Below are 19,583 nucleotides of genomic sequence, written 5' to 3' on the forward strand. Positions count from 1 at the left end.
AAACTCAGCCATCTGCTCCTCTCTCGCTAATATATAACACAGCATTGGAGTAAATTCTCGACCATCTCACACTTTTGTTTAATCAGTTTTCTGTTTGACGTTTATTCAGCTGTGTGAAAACTATAGCCGGCACTGCTGGCTGACTTCTGGCATGGTAAGTGGCATGTCATGCAGATATGAGCCAGGCCTGGCAATGATAGCACTGTTTATGTGATGGCATGCCATATCTGGCTCGATTGGTTTTTGGTTTATGTGGCCCAGGCTCATAGAAAACATCACTTGATGTCGGATCCGGGCCACACCTGTTGCCTGATGCCTGTCATGGCAGGGTGTATGTCAACCAGATGTGGGCAAGGTCTGGCAATAATGGCACTATTTATGTTCCTATTTTAGTTAGAAGACCCAAATGCCATATTGCAATACTATACTGCTATGGTGGCCAACGTTTCAAATGCAGGTTTGACAGGTTTGTGAGTGTACACTTTATCCAAAACCTAGTTAGGGTTTACTGATGTTTACCACTGGGTGGCTGTAGCTCAGGAGGTAGAGCAGGTCACCTATTGAACAGAAGGTTAGTGATTCAATCCCTGGCTCCTCCAGTCTGCATGTCAAAAGTGTGAACGTGTATGAATGTAGTTAGGAAGCACTCAGTTTAAAGACAGTGGGTGAACATGGCATGTTGTAGAGAGCACTTTGAGTAATCCAGGAGAGTAGAAAAGTGCTATATAAGAATCAGTCTATTCACTGTCTGAACAGAGTTTCATCATGTTTCTTTTGCACTATCATGTTCCAGCAAATTTTTATTACATTGTTTGATGAAGGTACACATTAGGCTGACATCTGGGGCCAGAGCTGCAACTGTTCTGAGCCAGCACAGGGCCAGCAGTGTGTTTGCAACTGGCCCATGGCTGCACACAACTTACACATGGCCCACATACCGCAAAGAATGTCAGCCCTTTGGTGGTCCAGATCAGGTTTGCCAGGTAATCCACACGTGGCTCAGCACAGGACCACCAGTGTGTCTGCAACTGGCCTTGTGCTGGCTCATGTGTGGGCCAACTCTGGCAAACCAGATCTGGGACACCAAAGGGCCGTCATTCTTTGCGGTATGTGGGCCATGTGTAAGCACATTGTGTGGGCCAGATCCGGGCCATACCAATTTAACCTGAGTAGGGAGAAAGACCGCGGGGGGGGGGGGGTTGAAAACATTGTGCCGGGAGTCCGCTGTTCTCGCCGTCAGAGCACTTTTGAAAATATGTGGTCTTGATAAACAGATTATATTTGAAGTTTACACAGCTACATTCTTGCACGAAAATATGTTAAAAGTTTATTTTGCGACCCAGAAAGAGTAAGAAGAGTAATATTAAAACTAAGTAGCTGCAGTAGTAGTAGCCATTGTTGGAAACTGGAAGTGGCTGGGCTAATCTGAGACATGGTTTTTCAATTTTGCTGTCCGGGTGGAAAATCAGGAGAAATTCGGGAGAATGGTGACTCTGGGAGATTTTCGGAAGGGACACTGAAATTCAGGATTCTCCTGAAAAAATCGGGAGGGTTGGCATGTATGGGGGTGGATTAACCTGAAATTGCTTTCTAATGTTTCATGTTGTCTTCCTTGTTTGTACCTTTTTTCTGATTTTTAGTTGTTATGTAATGAAGAAATGTTATTATTTTAAGTCAAGTTAAGAAGATCCAAGCTTACAATTTACAGTTATCTAAAGAGCTCACACAGATCTGCCATATATAAATAAATAAACCATAGCCAACCTGTTATTTTCATACTTAGTTTTTGAGCCGTCTTTTTCCCCGATTTTCAGACTATCCCACAGCCACTAGGGGGCCCTTAAGCTGCAAATTCAGCCTCAGTGTAACTGTAAATATTAACTGGTCTTAATCTGTATCCAGATAAACTGCCAAATGTGTTTAATGAAGCAGCTCTGGGAGGCCGATTCTTGACCGATTGTGTTCCACTGTGTGTTTTTTCTGTTCAGATTTGCTTTTACTGCACTGTCGGTGTGTTTTAGGGTCGCTGTCACACTGAAACATGAAGCGTCTGACAATCAGATTCTTTCCAGATGGTTTAACATGGTGAATCAAAATATGTGTTCATAACTCCACCAATTTTACCAAAGATCTCCCACCACGGGCTCAAACGCAGACACAAACCATGACTGAGCCGCCACTGTGTTTTACAGAGGGCTAGACACTCACTGTTGGACTTCTCTTGTACATGCTGACAATAATTTGAACCAAAACTTTCAAATTTAGACTCATCGCTCCATTAGACCTGTTTTCACTGATTTTTAGTTCAGTTCTTGTGTATCTGTATTTGTGGCCCCTCAAACCAGAGAGGCGGGCACAGGAAGAGATAAGCAGAAAAAAGGAACGAGTCGTTTAAGAAAATGCAACTTTTTGTTTCCACCCTGAATTTTGTTATTTTTAATTTTGAAGGTTTGAAACTATTTTTAAAGATATTTACAATTACCACCTTAAAAATGAACCTGTGTGACCAGACTGAAGCCTTCAAACACAAAGCATCACTGAGTCCTTAAACAGGAAACTCTGAACCTTATTGTAAAAAATTATTCAGAAATATAAAAAAACTTTTTTTATTTATATTAACACAAATTTATCCAGCAGTAAAAGCATTTTAACAAATCGCTTCTGTTTTTTTCTTTCACCCGAGAGAATCTCTCTACATTAAAAAAAGCTTTCCCAGAATTCCCTGCAACTTCTCTTTTCACAGCGACAACAAACTAAATCATAAAAAAAAAAAATCAATATGTGCATTTAGAAGCAGAGCAATGAGACAAAATTACACACACTTCCACTCTCACAGGTAAAACAGCAGTAACAGACCATCACCATAGAAACACTCTCGCACACGCTCATTGGACACCGAACGGACAAACCAACTGGTCACAGTTTCAGTGTTTCTTCATTTGAATAAATAATGTGACCTTTGATTGGACTAAAACTAGAAAACATCATGGCTTTTATTTTGAAAGAATCCTTTCTTACTATTTGTTTCCTGTTTTGTTTTGGTCCCTGAAAGATTTTCTCTCCGAGTCTGACAATCATCTGAGATAAAAAAAAAAAATTCTCTGTTAAATCTTTTAATTTTCTGCTTCTTTTCACCTTAAATGTGACTTTTTTCAGTCCCTGTTTGTCTGCTCTCTGATTGTGAGAACCATAAGTACCAATCTCTGCTCAGTGGCTGCAGCAGCGTCAGCATTTCAGTCCATTTGTACGCGGAAAGCGCTGATTTCCATTGGCCGCAGCTGTGCGATGCGCGGCGGATGCCGTTGTTGGGCAGACTCTGGCTCGTCGTCAGCTCGCAGCAGCGTGAGACCCGACCGACGGACTGATCGGAACTGAAGCGGAGAGAAAAGGTCGTCCAGGTTCACCTGGAAACACAACAAGAAGAAAATTAAGTCATACAATCTTTTAATGTCATTTTAAATCTTAAATAAATGGCGAGCGTGTCATCACCTCTTCATGCTCGCTCCACGTGCACTGAGGCGCCGGCTCGGGGGCGGTGCTACAGTCAAACCCCTTCCTGTGGAGGAACAGGGCGGTTTCCTGTGATGGTGTATCTGCTTCCTGTTTACACAAACACAAAAAAATGACCTCGTTTCTGACAGGTGATCGATTCGCGCTGATCGAGAACCTTGACAGGAAGTTTGAGCCACAGGTGTTTCCTTACCGTTGCCGCAGTGACATCACACAGGTTATTATCTCATCATTTATTTTATACCTGTACTCCAGGTGCATCTCTCACCTGCGTGTCCTCCAGCGTCCTCAGGTTCAGCAGGTGGATGTCGCACGGCAGCGACGAGTGGAGTGGCTGGAAAGGGCGGAGCTTTAGCAGCTGGCTGTTGCTGGTAGCAACCATGGTCATGGGCGGGTGGCAGAGGGAGAGGGAGGCCAGGTGGGCAAGCAGCGACAGGTGATCAACTGAGGCTCCTCCCACTTCCTGTCAGAACAAAAACACAATAAAACCAGAGTGAGAAAAAATATTTGTTGTTATTGTCGAAGCTCCGACGGCGGTTTGTTTCTGTGTCATATCGAAAACTTTACTCTGAGTATTTTCTGCTCAAAGTAATCAAGTCACCTTTGATTTAAAAACAAAAGCGAAAAAGTGATGAGCGTTGATCTCACAAAACACTGTGCCGTGAGACTAGGCCCCACCGACAAATCTAGCTATTATTTCTGCCAACTATTATTTCTGTCCCTTACCTTAGCCCCGCCCCCACGGTCCTCCAGCAGCAAGTGGTACAGGCTCGCTGTCAGCTTGTTGTCGGTGACACCCTGCCCAAGGCCGCGGTTATCGTCCTGTTGCAGGCGCCGGTCCAACACCAGCTCCAGTTCACCTGCACAGTTAAGGAGTCACACAGGTCAAAGGTCAACACACCAACTGCAGTGACTCTTTAAACAGCAACGTTACTGATCTGATAATTTTGCTACTATTAAAACAGAATAGAAATGTGATGTAAACTGTGGGCTCACCTGGTTTGAGTGACGCGACACCCTGACTCTGAGCCGACAGCAGCGACAGGCGACTCGTCGAGTCCTGCAGGAATACCGCTGATGTCATCGGGTAGAAGTTAGCCTGCAGGGGGAGCTTCGCCAGCGTTCGACGCTGCTGCATCTATACCGATAACAGATCAATACTCAGTAAGGAATCACAGAAGGGACTGCATTTCAAAATAAAAGCAGCAGAATTGTGTAAAAACCTGGAAACCGTTGAGGTCAGAGTAGAAGCGGTTGCCACTGGCAACGTCACTAACAATCTTCATGACGAGCTCACGATTGACCTGAGACCGAATGTCCACCAAGTTTGAAATCTCCAGGGATTTCCCAGCATGCCCTGGGACAGGCAGGCAGAGCAGATGCTTAAGAATTATTCAAAGCAAATTCATATTTACAATCATTTATAATTTATTTTATAAATTTATGAATGAAGTCATTACCATCCAGGTGGAAGAGTCGCACTGTGTGTGTAAAGTGTGGGAAATGGGAAGTGATGTCAGAGAAGATGGGACCTCTGGAGATGCGGACCAATGGAGGTTCAGAGGATGTATAGAGCTGCAGGAGACATTAACAACAAGTCAGAGGACAGAGCGAGAGAGAGAGCGAGAGTTTCAGGTGTGTTCATGCTGGTCTCACCTGAGCCCCCTCATCCGCGGGCAGGAACAGGTAGGCCCCGCTCTTGTCCCGGGATCCGGTTCTGGTTCCGTACCACAGGAACTGAACCTGGATCTTACGGACTAGACCAGACTGCAGGCGGAGCTTCTGGATTTCAAAGTAAAAGCAGGTCAACAAGATGCTTTAGTGAAAAAGAAACCTTATTTTGAAAATAAGATGATATCTAACCACACATGATTTTATTCACATTTTGTTTTCTTCTTTGCTGGTTTTGAAGGTGTAATCGTACAGAGACTGAAGCAATCTTGACTCAGATTTTTACATTTTATAGTCATGTTTTTGAATTTTCATTATTTTTAATCCCTTTTACTGAATGTATCAGTTCTTACAGTTTGTTACTAAGAACATGGAAGTCTGCCAACAACATTCACACAACAGACTTTTAGTTTGAAAATCCTGACCTCCAGCAGGCCCGTTTCAGGTGAGCTCCATATCTGGACGTGTTTGTTGCTAAGTGACAGGGGTGCGTCTGCCTCAGATCCTTGAAGGCTGGACACCTGGAAGTGCTCGGTGTGGATATCTAGCGGGTTGCCACGACGATGGACTGTGTAGCGTACCCGAGGGGTGGAGCCAGAGGATGCTTTGGTCACATGGTACACGACGAGTGACAGAGGAGGAAGTTCAGCCACGAAGGAGAGCTAGAGTGAGAGAAGAGGAAGTTAAAGCAAACCGCAGTGATCAATAACCTGATCAGTGAGCTGGTTCTCACCTGGAAAGTGTCTGTGGATGGCCGGCTTGGCTCCGCCCACACCGCAGAGATCTGAGTGGACATTTGTCGGCCCGTTTCAGCGTCAATAACCTGTGCGTCCGGAGAGTCAACGACGACGCTGATGACAGAGGTACGGAGCTGCTCGGTGGGGTTAAAGATGATCAATGACCTGAAGCAGAATCCAATAATCAATAGAAGTGATTGTGATTGAAGTCAGCCGCTAACAGGAGTTACTGACATTTACACTCCCAGAGGCCCGCCATTTTTTTCTCACTCATTTTATTACTTTTTAAAGACACTTTTTCTACTTTATTGTTTTGTGTTTTGACATAAAGACGATCGTCTAAAATCTGAACTGTAAATACAAAATTGAGATTATATCTGCTCTTTCCCCCCTTTGTTCAATTTACACATTCACAATATGAAAAGTATTAATAAAGCTCAGTTTAAACAGCAGTAGTAAAATAATAAAATAACCGGATTATTTCATTATTAAATTCACACCTTAAAATTTTTTTAAAAAAAGGGGAAAAAAAGGCCTCTTCAGTTCCACCCACATACCTCGGCTCATAACTGAGTGAGAGCGTGGTCTTCTGAGGCAGAGCGTCCTGCGCCGAGATCACTTCGTCCTGGAGGAAAGTCACAACATTAAAACAGTTTATCGTTTCTAACATTAAAACTTTCTAAACTCATCTTTTAACTTCAAAAGTTACTAAAGTCAGTGAAGCCTCTTTAAGGAGTAAAGACATGGAGGATGGCCTGAGGATCTGCACCAAGGCCCAGTATGACATAAAGAAGGATTATTGTGAACTAAGCTGCGCCACCAAGAATAAAAACATGGACTTGGATATAAATCACGTTAAAGGATGAAAGCATTAAAAACATTCTTCATAAATATATGAAGTCCAGAGGAAAGTTAAAAGTCACCATTTGTAAGAAGGGCTTTGATTGGTCGTGGTGATATTGGCTCTTGTCCAATAGGAGCAGCCAATGAGCGGAGCTCTGCAACACCTGGTGTAGATTCAGGATCGACTGGAATAACCTGGAAAACAAACAAACATTAGCTAAAATTTTCTGTTTCTTTATGTTTTTTCCTTTAAATTTAAATTCAGGAAACAGTTCAATATTTAAAGTCTCCAAACACACGACAACTGAGAGTCTACACGGCAAAAACATGCCAGCAACACGCTTATTTAACAGGACTGATGGACTATTAGTGTTAGATGCTAAAATCTAGATGAATGGGTGTCATGGGAGGCTAATGCTAAATGCTAACTGCACACACTAGATGTGGTGGTACCTGTTACCGTTGCCAGTGGCGACGCCGTCCTTCAACAGAAAGCATGGAGGAAACAAATGAGACAAAAAAAACAGGCTAATGCTAAAAATAATACACAGATACAGGTGATGCTAACACTGATGTGCTGTGAAAAGGTATTTTTTCCCCATACCTGATATTTCTTTGCAGTTTTGTTACACTTACATGTTTAACAAATTTTGATATTAGGCAATTTGTTTAAATAGAAAATGAATCTGTTTAAATTATAACTTTATTTATTAAGAAAAAATGTTATCCTGTGTGAAAAAGTAATTATCCCTCTTGTTTAATTATGAAGTAACTGTGATTGAGCACATTTTTTGGAAAGTTGAGCTCAGTTTCACTGCCACTCGCAGACCTGACTCCTGGTAGACCTGCTGAATCAGAACTCACTTAAACAGAAACTGTTTTACAAACTGAAGCAGGCTAAAGGATCTCACAGGAGAATTCTAGAGGAAAACCACTGCTACCAAAAAGGCTTGTCTCACATATGCCAGAAAACATATGGATGATCCCGAGATTGCTGGGAAAATACTCTGTGGGGGGAAAAAAGCTGCACCTTGATTCCATTCCATTACATCTGGCATCAAACTAACAGCACTTCATAAAAAGATCATCAGAGCAACAGATGGGGGTGGTAGTGTGACGGTCTGGGCTGCTTTGGTCCTTTGGGACCCGTACGAGTTGCTGTAATTAATAAAACCACACATTTGTGGGTTATGCAGCAAGACAATGATCCAAAACACGCTAGCAACTCACCCCTCTGACTCAAAACAAAATCTAATTTTTAGGGTGACCGTTCATGTTAGGAAACCCTGCAGTGTAGCTGAATTATTACAATTCTGCAAAGAGGAATGGGCCAACACTATCACTTCTTATGATAAAAGGGAAAAGCAAGACTTTATCTCAAATGCTACATTCCAGTTCTTGCTGCCAAGGCTGGCAGAATCAGTTATTAGGTTTAGGGAGCAATTGTTTCACTTTTTTTTTTTTTTTTTTTATAAACACAGGAACAGATCAGCAGTTTTCCCTTAATAAATGAAATCATTTAGATATCATTATTTAAACACCGTATTTTGTATTTTCTCAGGTCATTTTTGTCAGTTTAAAAAAAGTTATAAAAGCAATTCACTACAGAAAGTGCTGTACATATTTTCTTCTATTGTTCCACCCTCCTTGCTAATGTGTCTACTGCAAACTTCAACGTTTACCTGGCTGTTCTTTCACACGGCAGAGATTAATGCTCTGTTTGTGTTTGATTGACCTTTTAATAAGTTAAATGTATTGCTTTTATTTCCCGATTATCTTAACATGCTACTTTGCTAACATGAAGTAACTACCTGGTACCATAGTCAACCACCACATGCTCCCGTTCGGTGCCAGCGATGGCGTCATGGTGTTGGAAGAGCGCCAGGTTCCGCCTCCCCGTTGTCAGCCACTGGAAGTACTCACGTGCTGGAAAATTTTCAGCCAGACGACCATCGCTATGGGAACGACGCATCTCAGCCAGTGTCAGGCTGAAGAGGATTTCTGTTGCTCTGACACAGAAAGAAGACTCAGACAGTCACCATAAAAATAAAGACAACATCATGATGTGTATCGTGTAACCACACAGAGCGGCGGTACCTCAGCGTGGCCTCCAGCTTCCTGTCGAGGCGTTTGTAAAATGGCCGGGATGTGAAGTACCCGGTCCAGTAGTGATCGTCTCGGTCGGCATACGAGAAGAAGTCTCCTCGGAGCTTTGGCAGAGTCGTTCTCGTGGTGCTCAGACGCCGATGAAGAGCCTGGAAGTAATCAGAAAGCGTCCCGAAACGAGCCTGAAAATAAGAGAAGAGGAAAGCTGTCGATCAGCGAAGAGCTGATGTTGCTGACCTGACTGTTTGCACTGATAACAACCTCATTTGCTTTCTTTGTCACTTTTGTATTGCATGTCCAGATGTTGTTTCAAAATATTTTAGATATCATGAATCATATTTGTGTTTGCCATTTTTCACATGAGACATAAACACACTGATAGTTTTTAATCACATCAATTTTTGAAACAACAATGGCCAGAGTTGTGATTCATTATAATAATAATTTTAAAAAACTCTTTTGCATGGGTATTTACTGGATATTAGTGTGACATTCAACAAATGGAAAATAAAATAAAATATTCTAGAAAAGTGATCGAGACCCTGTGGAACTGCGTCAAGTTTGTCTGAGTCATTTTTGCAAAGAGAAACCTATTTGTCAGGCAGTAATGATAAATATTAGCAGGCAAAAATCACACGTGGAGTTCCACATGGCTGCATACTCGGGCCTCTTCAAGAACAGCAAAGACCAACATAATGTCTCCAAATGTTGATAATCAGTTGGTCCCACCTGGGAACCAGGTGTCCTGGGAGCTCACCTTGATGTGGAGCTCTGGGTGCTGGTTGAAGTAATCAAAGAGTTTCTGGTAGTTGTTGAACTGAACGTCCCACTCGCTTGACTCAACGTATCGAAAGTCATCGCCAAGAGGAACAAGAAGGACAGATGAGCGAAAGAGTCGCGACTTCTGACGGTATTGATCCAGCAGGAGGAGCGCTCTGAGAGGACGACAGGTGGATCAATAGAAGCTCTGATCAATCAGAGTGATTATTAACAACAAAACTAGCAGAAATACAGCAAAGTAACCGAAGAAGAAGAGAAGCTGCTATGTTAAATTAATGAAGTTTGTTAGAAAACTATTTGTATTATCACTGTCATTCTAGAAAATGACAATGATAATACAATAACCTTTACTCTACTTAGAATACCTGAAATTCAAAGTAAAGGTTAAAAAAAAGAAAATGTCAAGGAAAAATTAAAAGAAGAAAAGGAAAATAAAACTAAAAAAGATTAAAAAAAGCAATCAAAATTTAAAATGTCAAGAAAAAAGTTCAAAGGAAGAAAAATAAAAAACTTAAAAAGGTGGAAATTATGTTAAAACATAAAACATCCATGAAACAGTTTTGAATAAAAAAATTTCAATTTATTTTCAATAAAATTGCTTAATGTAAAAAAAAAAAAAAGTTTAAAACAATTTTAAAAGTTGCCTAAATTTGAATGGTAAATAAATAAATGAATCACGAAAATTCCTTAAAAATGAAAGTAAAATAAAATAAAATAACCCTTCTTTTAAAAAGAAGAAAGCTCCAAAATTCAATAATACACCTAATGATAATAATAATAATAATAATAATAATAATAATAATAATAATAATATTGTTATTCTCTTTGGCCCCGCTTCCTGCTCACCTCTCATGGACATTCTGGTCTGTGATTGGCTTTGGTGGGATCTTCCATGGACAGAAGGTCCGTCTCCCAGGCAACCGCTGGAAGTCAAACTGACAGCAGACCGCTGGGTTTGGACCGCACGTGTGCGGCACATCATAGCTGTAGAAGGGCATCATGTGACATGTGATGTCACTACGGGAGGAGGAGTCTGATGGACAGGAAGTGGGCAGAGTTAAACACTCTAACTGCCCCTTTTCCTTTTTGTATTTCATTGGTTATTAATAAAGTTTTTTGACTATATTTTCTTCAGTAACACCATTAAATTAAAAAATTTAATAAAAATCTGAATTTAATCCGCATTTTTAAATGACTTACAATATTTAATCATTTAAATTATTATTTCAAATATTTGTCAAAATTCCAAATGTTTTGTATTGTTCATGATAAATTTTTCCATCACTGAAAAAACATTATTTACCCCAGCTTTGTCGCCATAGAAACTCGAGGGTCTGTTGCTGGGCAAAGTGCTTCTTGATAGAGTAGTGAACTCTCTGGATGAGCATGTTGTGAAGCCCCGCCCCCTTCAGCAGGTACGCCATAGAGGGGGAGTGGCCAAATGGGTCGATGGCCCAGCCGCTCCTCGGCTTCACACCTGCACAGAGAAAACGCCACGGTTAAGCACGCGAACAGGAAACACATCATCACAACAACGTGCCAAACAGGGGAGTCATGTGACCCAGGTGTTTCTGCAGCCACTGGTGTCCCTCCATCAGCTGATCCAGCATAGCGAAGTAATGAGAGTTTGCCTCATCGGGCATCACCCAGCCGCCCGTTACCAGCTCCAACTGCCCCGCCTCCACCAGGCTGGCCAATCACACGAAAGGAAACAGAAAACAGGGGAAAAAATGGCTTCAAATGATGAAAATATATTTTTTTTTAATTACAAAAATTAACAGAAAGAATGTAGTTACATTTATTTAAGCAGGTTAAAACTTACAAGTTTTTCTTTTAAAGGAAATATGACATAAGAGAAAAATTGAAATTAAACTGAAAGGAAAATTCAGAATAAGCAAGAAACAGCTTACAATTTTAGTTATAGTTTAAAAAAATAAAGTCTGCTTCTGTTTTTTTCCTCCCAGCTGTTACAATAAAGTTTAACATTCAGACAGCCACAATTTTCTGGGGTTAGCATCCATCTAAGGATGACATCTTGTACGACGGTCTGACTGAAGGATTTCAACAAAACTGAAAGGCGCTGATATCACTCTGGTTGTAAAAGAGGAAGAAAACTACACCGCAGCCATGTCTGGAGGGTCAGTGAAGTCATGCTAGCTGACATTATGCTACTTGATGGTTAGCTACAAAGCTCTGGTTAGACTAACATTAACACATTAGCATTAATGAAGATAGAGGATGAGGGTTAAACTGTTTTAACAGCTGCCATCACAAGACAGGAAGTAGTTGCTGAAAACAGACCCAATGTTCAAAAAAGAGAAGGTCTGAGAGGATTGCCCCACAGCACGAGGTTGTTATTAATCTGCTGCTGAGCGCTTTATGTTTATATTAGAAAGTCCTGATCCTGAGCTTCATGTCCACTGAAATCTTCTGAATCCTTCAAATATTTGGGAAGCTGTGATGGGCTGTGATTTTAAAAACTGAGCATACAGACGAGCTGCACATGAACAGTGCTGATAAAAAGCTAGAGAGGACGAGAATGATGACTGCTGGGTTTTTGGATGGAGGCTGGTGTCTGCAGCATGTTATAAAGAGATGAGACTCAAAGCAGACGCTCAGACTAGAGAGGGGGGAAATGGCATCAGATACAGACTCAATGAACCAAAACTGTCTGCGGCTCGACTCCTGAGCTCTGCACATCCTTGCCTGTGTTTATCACTTCATTTTATTTTTGTGCTTCCTCCTGTTTTCCAGATGTTTCTGGTATTTAAACAACATTGGTTAATTGTTTAATTTTCAGAAAATGAAATGAAGAATAATTACTTTTGGTTTTTCTGGACATGTTCAGAAGTGACTGGAAAAAAAAAAAAAAAACAACCAACCAAACAAAAAAACCTCAAACAAACATGAAAATGAAAGGAAGCTTGAGGAGAAGTTACCGTTTGACTGCTGCTCTCTTCTGGTCGTCGATGTCGTTCCACCACTTGGAGAAATAACTGATTTCAGCCCAGATTAACTTCCTCCTGAGGAGCAGAAAACATGACATGATCGATAATCTGTCAGGAACTCGATCAATAAACAGCATCACGAAGCAAAAACTGATAAAGAAATCAAACTTCTGATAAACTTAATGTAAATAAGTTTTATTTTGGAAAAATATGAAGATCATTTCTTCCTATTCAGAGTCAAACCAACATCAGTCTGTGCTGCTGTGTCTTTGTTTCACGTCATGATTTTGTTTTTGTGTTTTATTGTTGTTGTTTTATCGTCAGTCTGATCTGTATTTTATTCCTGATCTCATTGGATGATGGCAAAACTCATAATTCACATCATACTTTTTTATAAAACTCTGAAAGCTCCAAACATTTTTAACAGGTGTCTAAAATGATCTAATTTCTGTGTCATGGTGGGAAAACAAAAGAAAAAAAAAACATTTACACCATCAGAGAACAGAATGTTGGGTGGGGTTGTTTTCAGCTAGCCTGGTTATGAAGGTTGATTTTAACCTCTAAACCTTCTCTGTGGTTAATAAAAACATTAATATAATAAGATGCAAATCTGCTGATAAATGCTGCTTTAATATTAAACCTGACTTTAGTGTTAGGTTTAGGAAGCCGTCTGTGAGGCGCGTCAGTGCACAGGAAGTGGGCGTACCTGCTGTCCTCGCTCAGTTTGACCACCATGTTGTCGAGGATGTGTCTCGTCTGGTCGTGGTAGTACGCGTCGAACGTCTTTATCCAGCCTGTGACAACAAGAACAAAAAAAACCAAATCACCTCCACGTGTTAGTTCAGCCACCGTCACGCCATCAGAGTCTCAGAGTCTCACTCACCAGGGTCGTTGTGTGAATGTGGAATCAGGAAGAGCTCCAGAGGTTGCTCCGACCACTCGTCGCCCTTGTAAGTGATCTCAAAGCCCTGCTTCCAGGGACCGCCATCGGGGTTATCGAAGGGCAGGAGGTCATAAACATCCAGCAGCTGATGGAGGAGGGGTTATTATTAAAACTTTATTTCTATGTTAATAAAAACTTTGAATATGTTAATAAAGATTTACACACGTTTTCCTTTGAATATTTATATTTATTGTAACTTTCAGTTCTTCATTCAAACTTACGAAACCCATTTAAACTAAAAAATAAAATCATTATTAATGTATCCATCTGATGATTTTATCATGATTTTATCAATAAGAGAAACTGTCTCCAGACTCCAGCATTATGAACCCTTCAAGCTGTTCTCATCAAGATTCTTTTATTTAATTTTGTTCTAATCAATAAAAGGAGAAAATTCTCAAACACAGGAAGTCCAAGGAGGATGTCCAGCAGATGGTGAGGTAACCCCTCTGATGTTAGCATGACTTTTCAAACTAGAGGTGGACACACTCAAATAACCGTTACTCTGCATAAAAGTATTTGCTGGGATGCTATCCTAGATATTCAGAGAGTGAAAAACGGACATTTCTGTCCTTACAGGCTGGATGTGTGCCAGTGTAACTTTCATAGTTTAGTGTATTATAATCTACAGAGATCAGAATGTGTGTCAGTATGTGAGGAGGATGAACTTTCACAGTGTATTCACCAGAGGTGCCAAACCAGAATCACGTAACTGTGACGTCAAGGAACCAAAGGTAAACAGGAAGCACGAACACATCCATGAAACTGACACAGTGTGTGCGAGCTGCTCGTTTACATCCACACCAGTGTGTTCTGAAAGATTCCCTGAGCCTGTGTTTGGATGCTGAACATCATTGATTTACTTTTTTATTTATTCAGCAGCTACATGCTAAACATGCTAACCATATCTGCCTGTGTTCAGGGTCAAATACTTTTAAGATCAATAAATTTTATCTTAAATAAGTGTTTGATTCATTTGACATTACAGCCGATCCATGCCAACACCATGTTAGTCACACGTTAAACTGCTGGTTCCCGTTTGATAAAGTGTTGATATCAGCATCTTTAAATAAAAAGTAATAAAAAATTAAAAACTGCAAAACTTGAGTAAATGTTGTCAGTTAAATCTTCTAAAGTTGAGACAGAACAAAATATAAATGTAAAATTTTGCAGACCTGAACTCCGTCCACTCCATCCTTCATCTCTTTAGCCAATCGGCAGCCAGGAAGAGCCTCACCCCTCCTGCCGAGGGCGGAGTCTATACTGTTGTTGGCTCTTTTCCACGCTGATGCTTTGCTTTGGAGCAGAGTGTCACGGAGCATGGCGACCAATCGGTTGTTGTCGCTAAGGAGACGCTCCAACCCGTCAATCTTCTGCTGGAGGTGGGCCAAATCCTAAAAAACCCCAGAGATCTGATTGGTTCAATTTTTATAATTAGTTTGAATTCGTTTCTCTTTCCTTGGTAATGAAATATTTATATAATTTTAAAAGTTACCACTATCACTTATTATTATTATTGTTGTTGTTGTTGTTGTTGTTGTTGTTGTGGGCCAATTTTATTTTTATTATTATTATTATGAATAATGACAAGAATCACAGCTAAAAAGAAAATTTAAGTTAATGTGAAAAAAGAGTTTAAATTTTCTTTCTCACAAATGACACTATTTTGAAAATCCACAGGCTCTTATTGTGAAACAAATTAAAACTCTTATGGACGCACCTCATCCACCTGTCCACCAGGTGGCTCCCCATATCGCTTAGACTCTGACCCCTGCATGAGGTCCAGCATGCGGTACAGTGACATCACAGCCACGCAGAAGATTCCGCCCACCAGAACCGCCAACATCCGACTCCTCTTCATCGCTATGACAACAAAGAAACACATTTTCTATCAGTTAACTTTTTTTTTTCCAATAATTTCTGCTTTGATTTTTAGGAAAACTGTAAGTTGTATGTCATGTAATAATTTTTATACATTACACTTATTTTATAATGTGCATGTGCAAAAATAATCAGGCTCATGAGCTCGATGCTGGAAATGTATTAAAAATGACCAAATAAAATTATTTAATTTAATTTCACTGATAAAACAACAGGTTGATCGTTCATGCTTAGCAGTGCAGTCGAGGCTCGTTCTGAGTAGGAAACACAGTTTAAAGTCAGGTCAGCACAAACAGACTGTGGAGACTTTGAACCTCAGAGTCCGTTTGTCAAAGTAAATATTTCAGAGCTGATATGAGAATTATTGACTCATGTTTTCTTATCAGTGCCCAGCAGCTGTCTGCTCTCACAGCTGCACCGGTTAAATGTTCAGAGAGCTGAAGGACTTATTTCTGTAATGTTTCACTCCTCAAGAGTTCAGAGGGACTGAAATAAACAAACTAAAAATAAATTACTGATCTTCCAACCGCCTGCATCGGCCCAGAAGTTTACGATCATCTCTATGTTAGTGCCGCAGAGTAATCAGACTACTTTTAGGCTTGATGTCTTAATTCACTGTCTGACCTCTTTAAAGACTCCACAGACCCTGTGACCAATGGGACCACAACAGATGGACAGGGCCTGCCCGACAGGTAGGACACCTGACAGGTGAACCCCAGGCTGACCTGGCAGTCTAACACATGGTTCCTGTTTTTGTTCTTCTGTAGATCTGGAGGTTAAAGCAGTCGCTTCACCTGGCGTGACCTCTTCCTGCGGGAGGGCTGAATGCTTCCTGACTGGCTGACACTGATGACAGACTATCAGCCGATAATTAAAGAGTTTATGGCCACAAATACAAAGAAGAAAAGGACCAATCACATGAAAGCTGCAGGTGTTCAGATCTAAGGCTATGAAATAGCATCTGAAAACACTCAGTCATGATTTCTTAGTCTGGAAGTGACGCTGCCTCCATGGATCAAACGGAGCGGCTCAGCTCACAGAGGCGATTTTTGACTTGTTAATGAATTCTGTGCAATACTCCTGACTCGCTTTACTTGTCCTCTGCTTTGCATAACATACAACAGGAAGTCAGTCATGTTGCAGGATGAATTTCATAGTCCTTCCCTTTTAAAAAAAAAAAAAAAGGGGGGGGGGGGATCTTTAAAGAAATAAAAGATATGATCAGAAGATCTAAGAAAACTCCGTTTTAAACATGCTGGGGCTTTTAAATATCGGAGACCTCCAGAGATCTGGATGTTTCCATCTGTCCGTGCAGCTGTGAGCACTTTCCTTCCTGAGGACAGTGAACTCAGAGTTTCTGCAGAAATAACTTTTTTTTTTTTTTTCCCACTTTTCCTGAACCTGTTTTTCATTTCTGTGTCACTGCTCAGTCCAGGAAGATCAGTCGTTTCCATAAAAGCAATGTTTTCAGTCTCAAAACCAGCAGGTTAGCTCTGAGGGAGGAGTCAGGCTAAGTTTTTAGACATTAATAGAGTTCAGGAGGGTTACTGCACTGCTGCTGATATTATTAACAAGAAAAAACACACACACACTCACTTTTTTGCACAGTTGGAACTTTTCTTCATGAAGTTGCTACTAGTTCTACAAACTGTGCTGTAAACAGTAATGATGATGATGATAAAGTCCAGAGTGTAATAAAGAAATTTAACCGAGGTAAAAACTCAACTTAACTTAACTTAAATAAAATCATCTGATATGAGTATTAAGTTTAACTCTTTACACATTTAAAAGCAAACATGCAGAGGAGAGCAGAGAGAGTCTGAGCAGGCAGAAAATGAACTGAAACCTTATTAATAATCATTAGTAAATGACGCAGAATCTCTGCTTTAAATATAAAGTACAGCCTGCTGTCTGACATTTGAATTTTCCTTTACACAGATAAAAACATTTACATCAAAATATTATCATTAATCACAGTGCAGGAAAAACAGGCCGGACTCTCAGAAGTCCTCCTCTAGGATCCAGCTGTGCACTCCAAAGCAGAGAGTGAGTTACAGCACATTACAGACCGTTTACCCGGCTGTTTGAAAGTTTTTAAGCTTTTCTCCCATAAAGTCGACATCTGACGCCCTCCTCTGTACGCCCCAGAGTAGCTTGTACACATCCAGTCATTTTGTTCTGAAATGTGATGGTTCAGAAAAAAGCTTCAATGGTTCCTCCTAGCACACTTTCAGGAGGAAAGAGTTAAATGTGAGACTCGCTGTGTTATATTTAGTCTTTATGTTGTCAGCTGCTGTCTGGTTTCTGTGTTTTCTGTAAGCTGATTCATTTAAAAAAGCACAAATTTCCTGCCAAAAACTTTACTAGCGAACAGGAAACGAAGCATTATGTGACGCACATCTGGAGAACATCCTCCGGCTCCAAACTCCGAGTTTAAAGGCGCGTTTGAAGAAATTTAATATGTGCAGACTTTTCACTTTTTAGTGCACATGAAGGAGAAAGCACACTATTGAAGCGCTCACAGAGCATGACCCATAAAGTTACGTTTGTTTAAGTGTGTGTTTTTTCTTTAAGTTTACATTATTTGTCTAAACTCCGAGGTTTCCCATGTGTTTTATGTTGTATTGTTTGATGTGTTCACTGGTTTTATGTCCTGTCCTCGTGTCTCGTGTACAGCAGCAGAGTGTCATTCCCTCTGTGGGGCATTAAAAGGTGAGCACGTGATGAACAGGTGAGTTTCCGAGCTCGGATAAACTGCGCAAGTCTGCAGGGTTTCTGTGGATGTTTCACAATTTTCCTGCTCACAGGAAACTTTCACACGTTTCCTGCAGTAAAATCTGCCCGTCAGCTCTCCGGAGACCAAACAGCTGCTCTTTAAGTCAAACTTGTCACGCAGCAGTAAAACTGACCAATAGAAATAATTTAGAATATTTTCACCTGCCGGCTCACCTGATGCTTTCCGCTGCAGGTCTAAGAACCTCCGACAGAAAATTCATCAAACTTTACTAACTTCCACTCAGACTTTTCCTTCCTTACTTCCGGGTGGTACAAACGCTGGCGGGTCTCGCGCTCTCACTGCGTCTCGTGCCGCAGTTTACGTGCGCAATGACGACACTGCGTGACCTCAGCCTCCCGCGAAAACGAACCGAATAAAAAACAATAAATAAATTAAAAGTTTCTTAAAATCGAACAAAAATAAAGTTCGGACTTTTGGCAGAGTCAGACCAGCCTGCTTCTGCTGCTGCGCCTGCGCACTGCCGTTTGTTTTCCTTCCTGCTTGGTTGAGCTTACTCAGCACGACGTCACTTCCGTTGAGTCACGTGGTGTAAAGGTGGCCCTGTTATATTTGACTTTTTTCACCTGCTATTGTCACCTGCTCACATTGGGAACAGATCTTTGTTCGGTAACATTCTTTGTTTAATACGTTCTGAAAGAAAAACAAAGGTGGCTCTGTTTTATGCTCGTTTCATTGTTCAGAGGTGTTCTCTGATTGTTGGGAACCTGTTGAATAATTAAAACATTTCTGTGTTCATCGGGAAACTTTTCTAATGTAAAAAACTTTTTATGTTCTCAATGTGTGAAAATAGTGTTCAGCAGGGGGCGACTCCTGTGGCTCTACCCAGAAATGCCAATGTGTGCAGATGTTTTTCTTTGGTGTTCTGCACCAGCACAGCTGTTCTCCTCCCAGATGTTTGATATGGAACAATATTACCATCACACACAGAAAACATCTTCATTGGTCTGAAAACATGTTTATGGAACAGCTCCTGGTGACTGTAACTGTCACTCAAGTTAAATATTTATCACACTATAGTTCAGATTTAAGCGACTACGCTGTAACGTTAACCAACTACAGCATCACAGCTGACAACAGCATTTCAATCTGGGATTTTAAAAATTCAACACTCCTCCATCAGAACATCCCTCAGTCCCAGAACAATAATGGCATTTACACAGAAAAGGACTGAACGAGCTCTTAATGTAGAATGTTTTCACTCTCCCATACAAATATTGGTGGGTAGAACTGCTTCTCAAATGTGTGTAAATATGTCCTTGATAATACAGACACATGCTCTGTTTGTACACGGCGGAGACTCAAAGGGGTTTATTCATCCACTGTTCCTGACACTACTATGAAAAGATTTCCTTCTTTACCTGAAAACA

At 40.8% G+C, this 19,583-nt stretch overlaps 1 protein-coding gene and 1 long non-coding RNA gene across 3 annotated transcripts; one reads left to right on the top strand and one right to left on the bottom strand.

The window, feature by feature from the left end:
- Nucleotides 1-2,590: 2,590 nt before the first annotated feature.
- Nucleotides 2,591-18,683, bottom strand: LOC147325431 (alpha-mannosidase 2-like). 2 transcript variants are annotated; one of them, XM_086299943.1, is made up of 24 exons: nucleotides 18,369-18,683; nucleotides 15,259-15,401; nucleotides 14,714-14,932; nucleotides 13,479-13,623; nucleotides 13,302-13,389; nucleotides 12,587-12,670; nucleotides 11,209-11,336; nucleotides 10,951-11,124; nucleotides 10,494-10,680; nucleotides 9,625-9,802; nucleotides 8,859-9,049; nucleotides 8,573-8,770; nucleotides 6,842-6,956; nucleotides 6,476-6,543; nucleotides 5,915-6,083; nucleotides 5,607-5,843; nucleotides 5,167-5,292; nucleotides 4,971-5,085; nucleotides 4,734-4,867; nucleotides 4,507-4,648; nucleotides 4,237-4,370; nucleotides 3,779-3,973; nucleotides 3,490-3,600; nucleotides 2,591-3,404 (listed from the first exon to the last, which is right to left on the bottom strand). In XM_086299943.1, the coding sequence occupies exons 2-24, from the start codon at nucleotides 15,397-15,399 to the stop codon at nucleotides 3,234-3,236; spliced, it is 3,450 nt and encodes a 1,149-aa protein (XP_086156069.1). In that variant the 5' UTR covers nucleotides 15,400-15,401; nucleotides 18,369-18,683; the 3' UTR covers nucleotides 2,591-3,233. The 2 variants fall into 2 exon arrangements, with proteins under 2 accessions (XP_086156069.1, XP_086156070.1); XM_086299944.1 differs by having other exon boundaries at nucleotides 18,357-18,683.
- Nucleotides 15,360-16,545, top strand: LOC147325432 (uncharacterized). The gene is made up of 3 exons (XR_015130321.1): nucleotides 15,360-15,481; nucleotides 16,054-16,111; nucleotides 16,187-16,545. It is a non-coding gene; the product is annotated as an uncharacterized LOC147325432 (long non-coding RNA).
- Nucleotides 18,684-19,583: the final 900 nt, after the last annotated feature.

Source organism: Aulonocara sp. 'chitande type north' Nkhata Bay, linkage group LG7, assembly GCF_057382095.1.
Source record: "Aulonocara sp. 'chitande type north' Nkhata Bay isolate Kocher_YH1m ecotype deep benthic linkage group LG7, A_spYH_male_GT1.1, whole genome shotgun sequence".
Taxonomy (NCBI): Eukaryota; Metazoa; Chordata; class Actinopteri; order Cichliformes; family Cichlidae; genus Aulonocara; species Aulonocara sp. 'chitande type north' Nkhata Bay.

Bases quoted from the DNA above. Each gene is read 5' to 3' on its own strand.
- LOC147325431 (XM_086299943.1), bottom strand. From the start codon at position 15,399: ATGAAGAGGAGTCGGATGTTGGCGGTTCTGGTGGGCGGAATCTTCTGC. The intron at 12,671-13,301 runs GTACGCCCACTT...TCTGCTCCTCAG, and splicing joins AAACTGAGCGAGGACAGCAG to GAGGAAGTTAATCTGGGCTG. The intron at 11,125-11,208 runs GTCACATGACTC...TTCTCTGTGCAG, and splicing joins GTGGCTGCAGAAACACCTGG to GTGTGAAGCCGAGGAGCGGC.